The 18,789-nt window shown below is 45.3% G+C and overlaps 1 protein-coding gene across 7 annotated transcripts in view; it reads right to left on the bottom strand.

Moving 5' to 3' along the window:
* Positions 1-18,789, bottom strand: part of LOC138642413 (uncharacterized) — a 347,309-nt gene that overhangs the window by 256,783 nt on the left and 71,737 nt on the right. For 5 of the 7 annotated variants that reach the window (XM_069730558.1, XM_069730555.1, XM_069730560.1 and 2 more), the window contains 2 exons: positions 10,336-10,413; positions 1,829-1,862 (listed from right to left, as the gene is read on the bottom strand). In XM_069730558.1, coding sequence (XP_069586659.1) covers positions 1,829-1,862; positions 10,336-10,413 — 112 coding nt within the window. The remainder of the gene's footprint in view (positions 1-1,828; positions 1,863-10,335; positions 10,414-18,789) is intronic. The other 2 variants (XM_069730557.1, XM_069730561.1) reach the window with 1 other exon arrangement.

Raw genomic sequence — 18,789 nt, 5'->3', positions numbered from 1 at the left:
GAATAATGCAGAGGTTTTATTGGCAACCTACCAGATAACAGCTCCCTCTACTCATTTCCGAAGTCCTCTAGTTCTGTTGCCGGTGATAGAGGTCCCATTTGAGAGGATTGACATGGATCTAGTGCGGCTTCTAGTTAAAACTTCACGAGGGCACCAATACACCTTAGTGATCATGGACTATGCAACCCAGTACCCCGAAGCTGTGGCCAAAACTATAGCCAGGGAACTTGTTCATAATTTTGCATGGATGGGTCTACCGAAAGATCTTGACTGGTCAAGGGACTCCATTCATGAGCAAGGTGATGAGGGAATTGTGCAAGGTACTTCAGATTGTCCAACTGCGAACCTCAGTATACCATCCGCAGACAGATGGCCTAATAGCGCGTTTCAATAAGACCTTTAAGGCAATGCTCAAGGTCATTGAGAAGGATGGCCGAGATTGGGACTATTTGCTTACATTCCTACTATTCTCAATCAGAGAAGTGCTACAAGCCTCTACTGGCTTCTCACCGTTCGAGCTCTGAGAGGGCTCCTGTACATTACCAAGGAAACCTTGGAAGCTGAGGTCACGCCATACCAGAGCTTCATACAGCATATCGCCCAATTACAGGAGAGGATGGTGAAGGTGATGTCAATCGTGAAAGAGCAACGTCTGCAGGCGCAGGAAGCCTAGGTAAGGGTGTACAATCAGTCAGCAAGAGTGAGGCAGTTCCAGCCTGGCGACCGCATGCTCATGCTTATAAACACAGTAGAGAGCAAGTTCCTAGCCAAGTTGCAAGGCCCATATGATGTAGTGGAGAAGCCAAGTGAAGTGAATTACAAGGTACACCAGCCAGGCAGAAGGAAGCTGCGCCAAATATACCACGTGAATTTGCTCAAGCCATGGCGAGAAAGGGAATCACTGGAAAACCCTTGCCTAAGTGCCAGTCGCCAAGCCACACTGGACAACGTCACAGTTGCAGAGACTCTCACACCAGCCCAGAGTCAACAGTGTCAGGAACTGTTGCAGCAGAATCGTGACCTGTTCTCCGAGTTGCCTGGGCAGGTGGCAGAGCATGATGTGTTGACGGAGCCTCTTGTAAGGGTGAACTTCAGGCCATATAGAATTCCCGAAGCATGCCAGGAGGTAATAGCCAATGAGGTGAAGAGGATGTTGGACCATGGGGTGATCGAGGAGTTGAAAAGCAAATGGTCGAGTACCATAGTCCTCATGCCAAAGCCCGACGGAGAGTAGCGGTTCTGTAACGATTACCACAAACTGAACGAGGTCTCCAAATCAGATGCATATCCGATCTCATTGAGAGTCTAGGAACTGTGAGGTAAATTACCACTCTCAACCTGACGGAGGGCTATTGGCAGATTCCCATGTCCCAGAGTGCTAAGGAGAAGACAGCTTTTTTGACGCCAGACGGGTGTTTCCAATACACCAGGATGCCTTTTGGTCTACAAGGGGCCCCAGCAACCTTCCAGAGGGCTATGGATCGAGTGCTGGCACCGCATAAGAAGTATGCCACCGCCTACCTGGATGACACTGTGGTCTTCAGCCCGGACTGGGGTAGTCATCTATCAAAGATACAGGCTGTTCTGGATGAGATAAATGCGGGGTTCACCATCAATCCAAAGAAATGTGCCGTAGGAAAGAAAAATGATCTGGTTTCATATCAATGATGCCGTTAAGCGCAGTGACACATATCTCCCTTCTACCACCCTGCCAGTGACTGTCACAAAGCAGAGAGATATTACAGAGCTAAAGAAATCTCAACTGCAAAACCTCTACAACCCCATTGTCTGTGGCAGGACAATTTCAGAAGCACAAAAATAAACTTACCCACATGGATCTCACTAAAAAATTGATGCCTCCTCTAAAAGACAGAAGAAAAAAAACAAAAACAGACATTACAATAATGCTCACAACTATGCATACTACATATGCAACTATTCAATGCATCTGCAACAACATGATGGAGGACCAGGAGAAGCAGGCGGAGGGGTGTGTTTTTATGAGCCTGGATTTTACAAGCAGCTGAAAGAGCTGGGTGGGATCGGCTGCTCACTTACCTCCAGTCCAGGTCTTGAATGGTCTGATTTATATATGTCATACCATAAATTAGTAATGTATGCCATAAATTAGTTACTATGCATTTCATTAAATACATTGTGTATAGCAATGCATCCAATAAAGAAAAATATAATTTGTAGATATAATATAAAATGATTAAAACCAGCAACCACAAGATCAAAAAAAGAATTGGTCAAAAAGGTAAGAGGCGGAGGGTGAAATACATCCCTTTCAATAAGGTACTAAAGTTGTGTATACAACAAAATTTCATATAAACCACTACGCTAAAAAAAAACATTTAAATAGCAAGGGTCTCAAGTGCAATCAAAAGTGCAATATATTGTCTATATGCGGATGATATGGTAGTATTTATGGATGAAGTAGAGGAGACGCTGCCACATGTGATCACTACCATAGATGGATTTAGTAAGCACTCCGGGTTATACATCAATTGGGATAAATCTGCTTTAATGCCTCTCTCCCATGTCCCAACAGATCATCTTGAAATGTTATCCCCATTACCAGTTGTATCTTATTTTAAATACCTGGGAATAATTATTTCAAAATGCAGTGGACTTGATCTACAACTTAATATTTTCCCGTTGCTAGACCTAGTCAAACACAAGTTCACCATTTGGAGTAAATTGCCATTGTCTGTTTCTGGACGCATTAATCTAGATAAAATGATATTACTTCCGAAGCTCAATTATTCCCTCCAATATAGCTGCACTGGTCCCCAAATCCTTTTTCTCAAACTTAACCCCTTAGTGACAGAGCCAATTTGGTACTTAATGACCGAGCCAATTTTTGCAATTCTGACCACTGTCACTTTATGAGGTTATAACTCTGGAACGCTTCAACGGATCCCGCTGATTCTGAGATTGTTTTTTCGTGACATATTGTACTTCATGTTAGTGGTAACATTTCTTCGATATTACTTGCGATTATTTATGAAAAAAACGGAAATATGGCGAAAATTTTTAAAATTTTGCAATTTTCAAACTTTGTATTTTTATGCCCTTAAATCAGAGAGATATGTCACGAAAAATAGTTAATAAATAACATTTCCCACATGTCTACTTTACATCAGCACAATTTTGGAAACAAAATTTTTTTTTGTTAGGGAGTTATAAGGGTTAAAAGTTGACCAGCAATTTCTCATTTTTACAACACCATTTTTTTTTAGGGACCACATCACATTTGAAGTCATTTTGAGGGGTCTATATGATAGAAAATAATGAAGTGTGACACCATTCTAAAAACTACACCCCTCAAGGTTCTCAAAACCACATTCAAGAAGTTTATTAACCCTTTACGTGCTTCACAGGAACTGAAACAATGTGGAAGGAAAAAATGAACATTTAACTTTTTTTGCAAACATCTTAATTCAGAACCATTTTTTTTATTTTCACAAGTGTAAAAACAGAAATGTAACCATAAATTTTGTTATGCAATTTCTCCTGAATACTCCAATACCCCATATGTGGGGGTAAACCACTGTTAGGGCGCACCGCAGAACTTAGAAGTGAAGGAGCGCCGTTTTACTTTTTCAATGTAGAATTGGCTGGAATTGAGATTGGATGCCATGTCGCGTTTGGAGAGCCCCTGATGTGCCTAAACAGTGGAAACCCCCCACAAGTGACACCATTTTGGAAACTAGACCCCTTAAGGAACTTATCTAGATGTGTGGTGAGCACTTTGAACCCCCAAGTGCTTCACAGAAGTTTATAACGTAGAGCCGTGAAAATAAAAAAATCGCTTTTGTTTACACAAAAATGATCTTTTTGCCCACAAATTCTTATTTTCACAAGGGTAACAGGAGAAATTAGACCACAAAAGTTGTTGTGCGATTTCTCCTGAATACGTCGATACCCCATATGTGAGGGTAAACCACTGTTTGGGCGCACCGCAGAGCTTGGAAGTGAAGGAGCGCCGTTTTACTTTTTCAATGTAGAATTGGCTGGAATTGAGATTGGACGCCATGTCGCGTTTGGAGAGCCCCTGATGTGCCTAAACAGTGGAAACCCCCCACAAGTGACACCATTTTGGAAACTAGACCCCCCCATGGAACTTATCTAGATGTGTGGTGAGAACCTTGAATGCCCAAGTGCTTCACAGAAGTTTATAATGCAGAGCCGTGAAAATAAAAAATATTTTTTTTTCCACAAAAAAGATATTGTAGCCCCCAAGTTTTTATTTTTACAAGGGTAACAAGAGAAATTGGACCCCAAAAGTTGTTGTCCAATTTGTCTTGAGTATGCTGGTACCCCATATGTGGGGGTAAACCACTGTTTGGACGCACGGCAGAGCTCGGAAGGAAGGAGCGCCGTTTTGGAATGCAGACTTTGATAGAATGGTCTGCGGGTATTATGTTGCATTTGCAGAGCCCCTGATGTACCTAACCAGTAGAAACCCTCCACAAGTGACCCCATTTTGGAAACTAGACCCCCAAGGAACTTATCTAGATGTGTGGTGAGAACTTTGAATGCCCAAGTGCTTCACAGAAGTTTAGAATGCAGAGTCGTGAAAATAAAAAAATATTTTTTTTTTCACAAAAAAGATTTTGTAGCCCCCAAGTTTTTATTTTCACAAGGGTAACAGGAGAAATTGGACTGCAATAGTTGTTGTCCAATTTATCCCGAGTACGCTGATGTGCCATATGTGGGGGTAAACCACTGTTTGGGCGCACGGCAGAGCTCGGAAGGGAAGGAGCGCCTTTTTGGAATGCAGACTTTGATAGAATGGTCTGTGGGCATTATGTTGCGATTGCAGAGCCCCTGATATACCTAAACTGTAGTAACCCCCCACAAGTGACCCCATTTTGGAAACTAGACCCCCCAAGGAACTTATCTAGATGTGTGGTGAGAACTTTGAATGCCCAGGTGCTTCACAGAAGTTTAGAATGCAGAGTCGTGAAAATAAAAAATATTTTTTTTTTTTCACAAAAAAGATTTTGTAGCCCCCAAGTTTTTATTTTCACAAGGGTAACAAGAGAAATTGGACCCCAGAAGTTGTTGTCCAATTTATCCCGAGTACGCTGATGCCCCATATGTGGGGGTAACCCACTGTTTGGGCGCAGGGCAGAGCTCAGAAGGGAGGGAGCACCATTTGACTTTTTGAGCGCAAAATTGGCTGTCGTGTTTGGAGACCCCCTGATGTACCTAAACAGTGGAAACCCCCCAATTCTAGCTCCAACCCCTAACCCTAATCCCAACCTGATCCATAATCCTAATCACTAACCCTAACCATAATCACAACCCTTACCCCAAAACAACCCTAATGTCAACCCTAACCATAACCCTAATCAAAACCCTAAATCCAACACACCCCTAATCCTAATCTCAACCCTAACCTCAAACCTAACCCTAATCCCAATACACCCCTAATCACAACCCTAACCTTAACCCTAATCCCAAACCTAACCCTAATCCCAAGCGTAACCCTAATGCCAACCCTAACCCTAATACCAACCCTAATCCAAACCCTAAACCTAATCCCAGCTCTAACCCTAACTTTAGCCCCAACCCTAGCCCTAACTTTAGCCCCAACCCTAACCCTAGCCCTAAGGCTACTTTCACACTTGCGTTGTTTGGCATTCCGTCGCAATCCGTCGTTTTGGACAAGAAACGGATCCTGCAAATGTGCCCGCAAGATGCGTTTTTTGCCCATAGTATTGCCGACGGATCGTGACGGATGGCCACACGTCGCGTCCGTCGTGCACTGGATCAGTTGTGTTTTGGCGGAGCGTCGGCACAAAAAAACATTCAATGAAACTTTTTTTGTACGTCGCATCCGCCATTTCTGACCGCGCATGCGTGGCCGTAACTCCGCCCCCTCCTCCCCAGGACATAGATTGGGCAGCGGATGCGTTGAAAAACTACAGCTGCTGCCCACGTTGTGCACAATTTTCACAACGTGCGTCGGTATGTCGGGCCGACGCATTGCGACGGCCCCGTACCGACGTAAGTGTGAAAGAAGCCTAACCCTAAATTTAGCCCCAACCCTAACCCTAAATTTAGCCCCAACCCTAACCCTAAATTTAGCCCCAACCCTAGCCCTAACCCTAGCCCTAGCCCTACCCCTAACCTAACCCTACCCCTAACCTAACCCTACCCCTAACCCTACCCCTAACCCTAACCTAACCCTACCCCTAACCTAACCCTAGCCGTAACCCTACCCCTAACCCTAACCTAACCCTACCCCTAACCTAACCCTAGCCGTAACCCTACCCCTAACCTAACCCTAGCCCTACCCCTACCCTAACCCTACCCCTACCCCTAACCCTACCCCTAACCTAACCCTAACCCTACCCCTACCCCTAACCCTACCCCTAACCCTAACCCTACCCCTAACCCTAATTTTAGCCCTAACCGCTGTTCTCCTGCCGGCCGGCAGATGGAGACAGATGGCGGGCGCACTGGGCATGCGTCCGCCATGTTCTTCTGCCGGCGGCCAGGAGGAGCAGCAAGAGGATCCAGGGACCTAGGCGAGTATGCTAGGGTCCCCGAATCCCCCTATTTCTCTGTCCTCTGATGTGCGATCACATCAGAGGACAGAGAATTACACTTTACTTTTTTTTTTTTTTTTTTTTTTTTTTGCGGTCGCCGGTAAACAGTTAATTACCGGCGATTGCAAAACAGGGGTCGCTAAAACCGACCCCCGATCATGCTCTTTGGGGTCTCGGCTACCCCAGGCAGCCGAGACCCCAAAGATTCTCCCGGTGCCGGCCGGCGGGCGCACTGCGCATGCGCCCGCCATTTTGAAGATGGCGGCGCCCACCGGGAGACACGAGGAGCATCGGGGGAGCTAGGTGAGTATTGGGGGGCCACCTGGGACCCCTTTTCTCTGTCCTCCGATGTGCGATCACATCGGAGGACAGAGAAATTAAAAAGAGATCGCTTTTTTTTTTTTTTTTGCGATCGCCGGTAAACGGTTAATTACCGGCGATCGCAAATGCGGGGAGGGTTAAAAACCCCCCGAATCATGTTCTCTGGGGTCTCGGCTACCCTCGGCAGCCGAGACCCCGGAGAAAATCGGCCTGTGGGGGGCGCTATACACTTTTTCCACAGCGCCGTTAATTAACGGCGCTGTGGTTTAAGTACCCTTAGCGGCCGCCGTTAAAAGGCGTATCGGCGGTCGCTAAGGGGTTAAACGCTCTAACGTCATCCTTTATATGGGGGAAGGCTAGACCTAAACTTAAGTTATCTACCCTACATAGATCCAAACAAATGGGAGGAGCGGCGTTACCAGACTTTTTTCTATACTATTTGGCTGGCCAACTTAGAGCTTTGGGTAAATAGATGCCTGAGGGTTATTTACCAAACTCAGAGAGCCATTTGGCTCATGCTGCAAGGATTGATTGCCCGCTGGATTTTTTAGAAATAAATAAACCGAATTCCCCTAAATTACTACCGCTACTCCGACTGGCGCGATTGATTTGGAAACAGGTTAAAAACGTAATCCACTTTGATGGAATTGTAGCCGAAACGCCATTATGGAACAATGAATATTTCCCAGGGTTATAGAATCATCCATCTGCTCAGTTCTGGATATCATATGGTGTTTCTTCAATTAATGATCTATATGAACAGGGCGTTCTAATGTCTTTTGAACAAATGCAAATTAAATATGATGTCCCTAAGTCCCAATTCTTTCGCTATTTGCAGCTTAGGACAGCGATCCAATCACATATACACAGTATAAATGTGACACAACAAATATCATCCTTCCCATTGAAAGGGATCCTTAAATCGCAGGGACCCCAGGGTCTTATCTCTGCACTATATACATATATGTTGTCCACGGGCGCTGACTCTGCTGTACTTCCAATTAAAGAAAAGTGGAAACTTCTGGTTCCTGATCTTCAAGATGAGGACTGGGAAACAATTCTTGAGTCACCAATCAAGGTATCCCCTTCGGCCAACAATAAAATGATCCAAATGTATATGATACACCAATCATACTTGACCCCATTAAGATTGTTCAGAATAGGATGGTCTCAATCTTCAAAATGCCTTAGATGCCACACAATGGATGCAGATTTTATACACATGATATGGGGGTTGTTCAATTATCCTATCTTTCTGGGAAGAGGTGACTTCATTGTTGTCCTCCCTTGTACACATTCCCGTTCCTTTGAATCCATTGGTGTGTTTATTTGGAGTTTTGGAACAGGAGATATGGGGACATAATACTCAAATCTTTTTAAGGCCGGTTTCACACTTCAGTGGCTCCGGTATGTGAGGTGACAGTTTCCTCACGTACCGGAGCCACTGGCACACGAAGACACATAAAAATCAATGCATCTGTTCAGATGTCATTGATTTTTTGCGGACCATGTCTCCGTGTGCCAAACACGGAGACATGTCCAGTGTTCGTGGGAGCGCACGTATTACACGGATCCATTAAAGTCAATGGGTCCGTGTAAAACACGTACAGCACACGGACATTGTCCGTGTGCAGTCCATGTGCCGTGCAGGAGACAGCGCTACATTAAGCGCTGTCCCCCCCACTGGTGATAAAGCCGCGATTCATATGTTCCCTGCAGCAGCGTTTGCTGCAGGGAAGATATGAATAATAGTGTTTAAAATAAAGATCTATCGGCCCCCCACCCTCCCACTGTTCTGAAAATACTCACCTGGCTCCCTCGTTGGCCGTCGCTGCTTCCTCTCCTGGCCGCAGCTTCTCCTGTATGCGGTCACGTGGGGCCGCCGATTACAGTAATGAATATGCGGCTCCACCTCCCAAAGGGGTGGGGCCGCATATTCATGATTGTAATCGGCGGCCCCACGTGACCGCTCATACAGTACATGGTGCGGCCAGGACAGGACGCTGCGGCGAGGGATCCGGAAGCTAGGTGAGAATTTTAATCACAGCGGGGGGGCGCACAGGGGGTGGGAGGGCGAGGGGGACCTGGATCTGCATTTTACACACTAATATTCATATCTTCTCTACAGCAAATGCTGCTGCAGGGAAGATATGAATGGGGCTTCAGCACGATGCCGGGGACAGCGCTAAACTTTAGCGCTGTCTCCGGCACGGTGTGTGTGGTACCCAGTGGGCACACGTGTGCCGCATGTGTTCCACACTGATGTGCCACAGAAACGCACCGGCACATGGACACGGATAATTCCGGTACCGATTTTTCCGGTACCGGAATTATCTGGACTTGTGAGACTGGCCTAAGAGAGACACTTTTCCTGGCAAGAGAAATGATAGCCCTGAACTGGATGGACAACACACATCCATCTCTCAGAGCTGGGGTGAAGTTGGTAAACTCAGTCATACCTTATGAACAAACTTTATACCAGAATCGGAGCCGTTTAGAGAAATTTAATAAAATTTGGGAGGAATGGAACTCGTCATACCTCACTATGTCATCACATGGGCAATGGCCTAGGTCCAATTTGATAGAGTTTATGATGGACTTTGCATCGGCTCGCACTACGTTCTAATACTGAATTATTAATGAGATGGACATTGTTAAGGCAGTAGGATTGTTTTAAGTTTCAAGTCTTAGGTAACTACTTTAGACATACTCAGGGGTGGATTAAGGGTAGCCAGGGCCCCAGGCTGTTCATACACTGTGCCGCCTCCCCCCCCCCCCCCTCCCGGTCATGTGACGGGGGTCATGTGACGGGGGTCATGTGACGGGGGTCATGTGACGGGGGGTCATGTGACGGGGGGTCATGTGACGGGGGTCATGTGACGGGGGTCATGTGACGGGGGTCATGTGACGGGGGTCATGTGACGGGGGTCATGTTATACCTGAACCAGATTATTCCAGAAAAATGGCCGGGCCTTACTCTACTGTAACCTATTAAATATTTGTTAAAATATGCAATACAATTTAGGTATATTTTGACCAATATCACAAACAAGGAACAAATACCACCGAACCATGACCAGACCACAAATTACAACCACAGTGATCGAATAATAATCACATACAAGGAACACAGCACCATGTCAAGACCACATATTACCACCACTTGGTGACCAAATAGCACATACAAGGGACAAATATCACAACACCATTTCCAGACCACATATTACCACCAAATATTGACTGAATACTACAATACTGATCAGTAATAAAAAAAAAAAAAACAACAACACAATACTATCACCATAAGTGCCAGTATTCACAGGAGATCCGTACTTAGTATGCAGTGTCTGTGTAGAGGTAATACAGAGATCACTGGTGACATTGTACACAGGACCTCTGTATATAGTATACAGTGTATAGTGTCAGTGTATAGGTAACACTGACTCACCAGTGACGTCTCTCGGTGAAGTCCTTCATCTTTCATCCAGCACAGACCGCCATCAATTCTTCCAGCCAGGACTCGTTTCTGCAGGAAATAACACAGTTATCTCAAGCTCCGCTTGCAGAACACATTACTTAATTTTTCACAACTTCTACATTACACCACATGAAGAAAAAAAGGCGACATAGTGTCACTCTACACAGTAATGGACCGCCCCCCCCATTTAAAACAGTATACTCAAAAAATAAAATAAATACATTACTGCAGTAATAATATCCCTTAATTAGCCCCTATGGTAATAATATTCCTCATCCTGGCCCCGTTTATTTAATTCCTGGCTCCAGCCATATGTTCTCCCATCCTGCCCTCATGAGTATCCATTCTACCCCATATGATCTCCCCATCCTGCCCAATCTGTCTCCATCGTATCCATCCTGCCCCATGATCCAATCCTGCCCCATGTCTTTCATTCTGCCCCGTCTCTCCAATTATGCCCCGTTTCTACATTCTGCCCATGCCTCCAGTCCTGCCCCCAGTGTGTCCAGCAATCTGCCCCAGTATGTCCACCATATTGCCCCAGTGTCCAGCAATCTGCCCCAGTGTGTCCAGCATTGCCCCCGACAGTGTGTCCAGCATTGCCCCAGTGTCTCCAGCAATCATCTGCCCAGGGTCCTCCAGCATTGCCCCCAGTGTGTCCAGCAATCTGCCTCAGTGTCTCCAGCATTGCCCCAGTGTCTCCAGCATTGCCCCAGTGTGTCCAGCAATCATCTGCCCCAGTGTGTCCTCCAGCATTGCCCCCAGTGTGTCCATAGTATATACATGACATAGCACTCAGCCGTATTCTAGGCTAGTGTGAGCGCCGACTAAGGGTATGTTTCCACGTTCAGTAAATGCTGTGGATTAGATGCTGCGTAGAGCCACAGCGTCAAATCTGCAGCGTCCAGCATAGTGGAGGGGATTTCAAGAAATCCCGTCTCCACTATGTGTGTACAGATGCCCACGGATTCCCTGCGTATACGCACGTGCGGTGCGCCTTTATAGACATCAGTATGTCTATTTATCTTGTGGAGACGATCAGTCTCTGCAAGATAAATTATCACAGTCTAATTTATAGTTTACAGTGATTCCACACGGTTCAGTGAACACATCTGGAATCACCGCGTGTACAAAAGCCGGCAGCGCGGACATGTGCTGCGTCCAAAGCGCTGCCTAAGGCCATGTGCACACGCTGCGGATTCCGATGCGAAATTTTCTGCAGCGGATTTGATTAAATCTGCAGTGCAAAAAGTACTGCGGATTTATCGCGTTTTTTGTGCGGTTTCCACTGTGGTTTTAGACACCTGCGGACTTTTAATATGGAGCAGGTGCCAAACCGGTGCGGATTCCGCACAAAGAATTGACATGCTGCGGAAAATAAACCGCAGCGTTTCCGCGCGTTTTTTTCCGCAGCATGTGCACAGCGGTTTTTGTTTTCCATAGGTTAACATTGTACTGTACACATGGAAAACCGCTGCAGATCCGCAGCGTCAAAACCGCTGCAGATTCGCAGCAAAAACCGCAACGTGTGCACATACCCTAATCCTGAACGTGGAAACATACCCTAAGAGCCTTTATTCCCCCTGCAATATACAGTGCGTGTGATATGTATGATAGATATCAATACATAGTGTGTGGTGATGTGACATATCTCTGGAAGGTTAGCCTATTCTTCAGCTATAAAGCCTGATGCAGTGTCCTACTGACCCCCTGCAGAGGAGGATGAGGCTGCTGTGTCCCATCTGCCCCCTGACAGGACACAGGAGCTCAATTCTGAAAGTTTTTCAGAGCAGTTTGGAGAGACACCTGTGGGAATCTTCAGAGAGCTGCTGTGTCCTGAGAGGGAAACACCAGAGAAAACACGGAGTATGAGTCCCATTTAACCAGAGTATAAATACAAATTTTTATTAGTAAGACCATCTAATACAAACCAATATAAATAATAAATCATAAAACGTTACAGACATACAATACTCAGAAAGGAACCAGAGGACAGCACTGAAACGAGTCACTGCAAGGCGGCAGCCCCTATGAATCCCTGTCAGTTATAGAATCATAAAGTGCCAATAGTGCATGTAAGGGTGAGACACCAAGTGAACCAGATGGCTACAAATCTATCCATTTAACTCCCATAGTGGGATCCTAAGCCCCAAGTTCGGCTGCTAACATACTCAATCGGGCTAAATGTCTCACGCACCCTATCAATCCCCCACATCGATGTGGACAGTCTAAAACCAATACCCAGGCACTTCCGCTTACACCATCAATGTAAGCCCAAACATCTTAAAATATGGGGGATTGATAGGGTGCGTGCTGGCATCAGAGGTGGTGATTTAAAGCGCAGACTGGCACAATGTGAGTGCCGATGGATAACCTTACTAAACACTATTTCTCCATTAGGGCTTAATGAAAATCTGAGCTTTAGTTCCTTTTTATAATGATTTGTCTCCTGATTTAGTGTATTTGTTGATTCACTTTTTGTGTCTGTGTGTTGTATTTTTATAAATTTTTTCTATGTTTGTCCATTTTATTTAGTATTCTTTATTCCTTCCACCACATATATGCAAGTGTGCTGAGTCCTTTGGATATACAAGTAAATCAATATGGCGCAATATCTGATCGAAGCCCCGTCATCATATCCTTTCATCTTGACCACGCCGATGACTGATACCGTGTGGGATGCGTTAATTTGTTGACATTTGTCTATTCATTTTTACACTGACTGTTTATCTATTTTTATATAATTGTATTTACATTTAATTGTCACATTGTATATGTCACCGCTCTTTTTATGTAAGTGATACTTACCTTGCCAGGGAATAGTGGGGTTATATTTGTATTTTGTATTCTGTACGCCTACACATGGTCACTATTATGACTTGATTGTATTAAATTATTACCAGGTCTTATTATATTGTGGATTGTTTCTCCATGTCTTCCCCCCTTTTTTCCTTCTCTTCCCTTCACGCTCACTTGTGGTGCTATCGAGCACTTTGCACTATTGTCTTTCCCCTTACAATGTAGCGTCTCAGATTCTATGCACCTACGGTACAAAGATCTCCATAGCGATGAGAGTGACGTTCCTATGGCTGCGCCTATTCTAGGTCTATGGTGTTCCCTAGTGCGCATGTCCTCTGTGGTTTCTGCTCAGGGCATTGTGGGCGGCGCCCTGTGATGACGTGTGCGGTCCAGTGGCGTCATGCACGCGACTGTGAACCGCGGCGCCATGTTTGGATGCCGCGCGCGATGCAGCTCCTGACGAGACTGACGGGGTACATGCGCTGCTATTAGGGACACCTGTTTCCGGACTCCAGGCACTATATGTGTTATTCGAAAACAACGCACTGCACTGCCCCCTGACGAAGCCGACGCGAAACGCACGTTGGGGCTGCGGCGGTGACCCCTGTGCTCCTGTCCTATGGGTAAGAGACATTTAGCCCGATTGAGTATGTTAGCAGCCGCACTTGGCGCTTAGGATGCCACTATGGGAGTTAAATGGATAGATTTGTAGCCATCTGGTTCACTTGGTGTCTCACCCTTACATGCACTATTGGCACTTTATGATTCTATAACTGACAGGGATTCATAGGGGCTGCCGCCTTGCAGTGACTCTCTTCAGTGCTGTCCTCTGGTTCCTTTCTGAGTATTGTAAGTCTGTAACGTTTTATGATTTATTATTTATATTGGTTTGTATTAGATGGTCTTACTAATAAAGATTTGTATTTATACTCTGGTTAAAAGGGACTCATACTCCGTGTTTTCTCTGGTGTTTCTATATATTGCTGGAGTGTCCTCTATTGAATGCTTATCTTGGTCTTTTTCTCTTAACACAGTACCACTAGGATGTGTAAAAAACCAAGTACATTGGTGTCCATTGTGGGATGTTTTTATTGTGTCCTGAGATGGGCAGAGTGGGCTCAGCAGCCTTAGGCTACTTTCACAGTAGCGTTAACTGCAATCCGTCACAATGCGTCGTTTTGCAGAAAAAAACGCATCCTGCAAAAGTGCTTGCAGGATGCGGTTTTTCCCCATAGACTTGTATTGACGACGCATTGCGACGGATTGCCACACGTCGCATCCGTCGTGCGACGGATGCGTCGAGCTTTGGCGGACCGTCGGGAGCAAAAAACGCTACATATAACGGTTTTTACTCCTGACGGACCGCTTTTTCCGACCGCGCATGCGCGGCCGGAACTCCGCCCCCACCTCCCCGCACCTCACAATGGGGCAGCGGATGCGCCGGAGAAATGCATCCGCTGCACCCGTTGTGCAGTGCGTTAAACGCTAGTGTCGGAATCTCTGCCCGACGCATTGCGACGGGGAGATTCCGACGCTAGTGTGAAAGTAGCCTTATGCTTCTCTGCAGGAGGTGGGGGAGGGGGTCACCAGCACAGACTGCGCTGTGCTCTTATCTCGATCTATAGACAGGGGTCAGGACATAGTAATCCTCAGTGAGCGGCTGCTGTGCTGATAGTATGGACAGCAGCCAGCTCACTGATGATGCGTCTGCTCATCTGCTGCAGGGACTGGACTACTGCAGCCTGTCCTCACACCTCACCACTGTCAACAGCTCACACACTCACCGGGGGCTGCGCTGCTCACTGACTGACTGTGGGGAGAGAATGCTGCACTGAGCCTGCGCTCAGCAGGGATTGGACGGTGGAGTTCTGCCCTCCTGTGGCTCTGACTGGCTGCTTCAGCACAGCCATCTGTCACAGTGACGCTCCTCCTCCCTCCTCACATCGCTGCGGCTTATTAACCCCTTTACCCCCAAGGGTGGTTTGCACGTCAATGACCAGGCCAATTTTTACAATTCTGACCACTGTCCCTTTATGAGGTTATAACTCTGGAACGCTTCAACGGATCCTGGTGATTCCGACATTGTTTTCTCGTGACATATTGTACTTCATGATAGTGGTAAAATTTCTTTGATAGTACCTGCGTTTATTTGTGAAAAAAACGGAAATTTGGCGAAAATTTTGAAAATTTCGCAATTTTCAAACTTTGAATTTTTATGCAATTAAATCACAGAGATATGTCACACAAAATACTTAATAAGTAACATTTCCCACATGTCTCCTTTACATCAGCATAATTTTGGAACCAAATTTTTTTTTTGTTATGGAGTTATAAGGGTTAAAAGTTGACCAGCAATTTCTCATTTTTACAACACCATTTTTTTTTTTAGGGACCACATCTCATTTGAAGTCATTTTGAGGGGTCTATATGATAGAAAATACCCAAGTGTGACACCATTCTAAAAACTGCACCCCTCAAGGTGCTCAAAACCACATTCAAGAAGTTTATTAACCCTTCAGGTGTTTAATAGGAATTTTTTGAATGTTTAAATAAAAATGAACATTTAACTTTTTTTACACAAAAAATTTACTTCAGCTCCAATTTGTTTTATTTTACCAAGGGTAACAGGAGAAAATGGACCCCAAAAGTTGTTGTCCAATTTGTCCTGAGTACGCTGATACCCCATATGTGGCAGTAAACCACTGTTTGGGCGCATGGGAGAGCTCGGAAGGGAAGGAGCGCCGTTTGACTTTTCAATGCAAAATTGACAGGAATTGAGATGGGACGCCATGTTGCGTTTGGAGAGCCACTGATGTGCCTAAACATTGAAACCCCCCACAATTGACACCATTTTGGAAAGTAGACCCCCTAAGGAACTTATCTGGATGTGTGGTGAGCACTTTGACCCACCAAGTGCTTCACAGAAGTTTATAATGCAGAACCGTTAAAATAAAAAATCATATTTTTTCACAAAAATTATATTTTTGCCCCCAATTTTTTATTTTTCCAAGGGTAAGAGAAGAAATTGGACCCCAAAAGTTGTTGTCCAATTTGTCCTGAGTACGCTGATACCCCATATGTGGCAGTAAACCACTGTTTGGGCGCATGGGAGAGCTCGGAAGGGAAGGAGCGCCGTTTGACTTTTCAATGCAAAATTGACAGGAATTGAGATGGGACGCCATGTTGCGTTTGGAGAGCCACTGATGTGCCTAAACATTGAAACCCCCCACAAGTGACACCATTTTGGAAAGTAGACCCCCTAAGGAACTTATCTGGATGTGTCGTGAGCACTTTGACCCACCAAGGGCTTCACAGAAGTTTATAATGCAGAGCCATAAAAATAAAACAACATTTTTTTCCCACAAAAATTATTTTTTAGCCCCCAGTTTTGTATTTTCCCTAGGGTAACAGGAGAAATTGGACCCCACAAGTTGTTGTCCAATTTGTCCTGAGTACGCTGATACCCCATATGTGGGGGGGGGAACCACCGTTTGGGCGCATGGGAGGGCTCGGAAGGGAAGGAGCGCCATTTGGAATGCAGACTTAGATGGAATGGTCTGCAGGCGTCACATTGCGTTTGCAGAGCCCCTAATGTACCTAAACAGTAGAAACCCCCCACAAGTAACCCCATATTGGAAACTAGACCCCTCAATGAACTTATCTAGATGTGTTGTGAGAACTTTGAACCTCCAAGTGTTTCACTACAGTTTATAACGCAGAGCCGTGAAAATAAAAAATCTTTTTGTTTTCCCACAAAAATTATTTTTTAGCCCCCAGTTTTGTATTTTCCCAAGGGTAACAGGAGAAATTGGTCCACAAAAGTTGTTGTCCAATTTGTCCTGAGTACGCTGATACCCCATATGTGAGGGTAAACCCCTGTTTGGGTACACAGGAGAGCTCGGAAGGGAAGGAGCACTGTTTTACTTTTTCAACGCAGAATTGGCTGGAATTGAGATCTGACGCCATGTCGTGTTTGGAGAGCCCCTGATGTGCCGAAACAGTGGAAACCCCCCAATTATAACTGAAACCCTAATCTAAACACACCCCTAACCCTAATCCCAACAGTAACCCTAACCACACCTCTAACCCAGACACACCCCTAACCCTAATCCCAACCCTATTCCCAACTGTAAATGTAATCTAAACCCTAACCCTAACTTTAGCCCCAACCCTAACTGTAGCCCCAACCCTAACCCTAACCCTAACCCTAGCCCTAGCCCTAACCCTAACTCTAGCCCTAACCCTAGCGGGAAAATGGAAATACATTTTTTTTTATTTTTCCCAACTAAGGGGGTGATGAAGGGGGGTTTGATTTACTTTTATAGCGAGTTTTTTAGCGGATTTTTATTATTGGCAGCCGTCACACACTGAAAGACGCTTTTTATTGCAAAAAATATTTTTTGCAATACCACATTTTGAGAGCTATAATTTTTCCATATTTTGGTCCACAGAGTCATGTGAGGTCTTGTTTTTTGCGGGACGAGTTGACGTTTTTATTGAAAACATTTTCGGGCACGTGACATTTTTTGATCGCTTTTTATTCCGATTTTTGTGAGGAAGAATGACCAAAAACCAGCTATTCATGAATTTCTATTGGGGGAGGCGTTTATACCGTTCCACATTTGGTAAAATTGATGAAGCAGTTTTATTCTTCGGGTCAGTACGATTACAGCGACACCTCATTTATATCATTGTTTTATGGTTTGACGCTTTTATACGATAAAAACTATTTTACAGAAAAAATAATTATTTTTACATCGCTTTATTCTCAGGACTATAACTTTTTTAATTTTTAGCAAATGATGCTGTATGGCGGCTCGTTTTTTGCGGGACAATATGACGTTTTCAGCGGTACCATGGTTATTTATATCTGTCTTTTTGATCGCGTGTTATTCCACTTTTTGTTCGGCGGTATGATAATAAAGCGTTGTTTTTTGCCTCTTTTTTTTTTTTTTCTTACGGTGTTTACTGAAGGGGTTAACTAGTGGGACAGTTTTATAGGTCGGGTCGTTACGGACGTGGCGATACTAAATATGTGTACTTTTATTGGGTTTTTTTTTTATTTAGATGAAGAAATGTATTTATGGGAATAATATTTTTTTTTTTTTTCATTATTTTGGAATATTTTTTTTTATTTTTTTTTACACATTTGGAAATTTTTTTTTTAACTTTTTTACTTTGTCCCGGGGGGGGGGGGGGGGGGGGGGACATCACAGATCAGTGATCTAACAGTTTGCACAGCATTCTGTCAGATCACTGATCTGTCTCAGAGTGCTGCAGCCTTCACAGTGCCTGCTCTGAGCAGGCTCTGTGAAGCCACCTCCCTCCCTGCAGGACCCGGATCCGCGGCCATCTTGGATCCGGGGCTCGAGCAGGGAGGGAGGGAGGTAAGACCCCCGCAGCAACGCGATCACATCGCGTTGCTGCAGGGGGCTCAGGGAAGCCCGCAGGGAGCCCCCTCCCTGCGCGGTGCTTCCCTGCACCGCCGGCACATCGCGATCATGTTTGATCGCGGTGTGCCAGGGGTTAATGTGCCGGGGGCGGTCCGTGACCGCTCCTGGCACATAGTGACGGATGTCAGCTGCGATAAGCAGCTGACACCCGGCCGCGATCGGCGGCGCTCCC

The sequence above is a fragment of the Ranitomeya imitator genome, chromosome 6 (assembly GCF_032444005.1).
Source record: "Ranitomeya imitator isolate aRanImi1 chromosome 6, aRanImi1.pri, whole genome shotgun sequence".
Lineage (NCBI taxonomy): Eukaryota > Metazoa > Chordata > Amphibia > Anura > Dendrobatidae > Ranitomeya > Ranitomeya imitator.
This window is presented reverse-complemented; position numbering and strand designations above follow the sequence as displayed.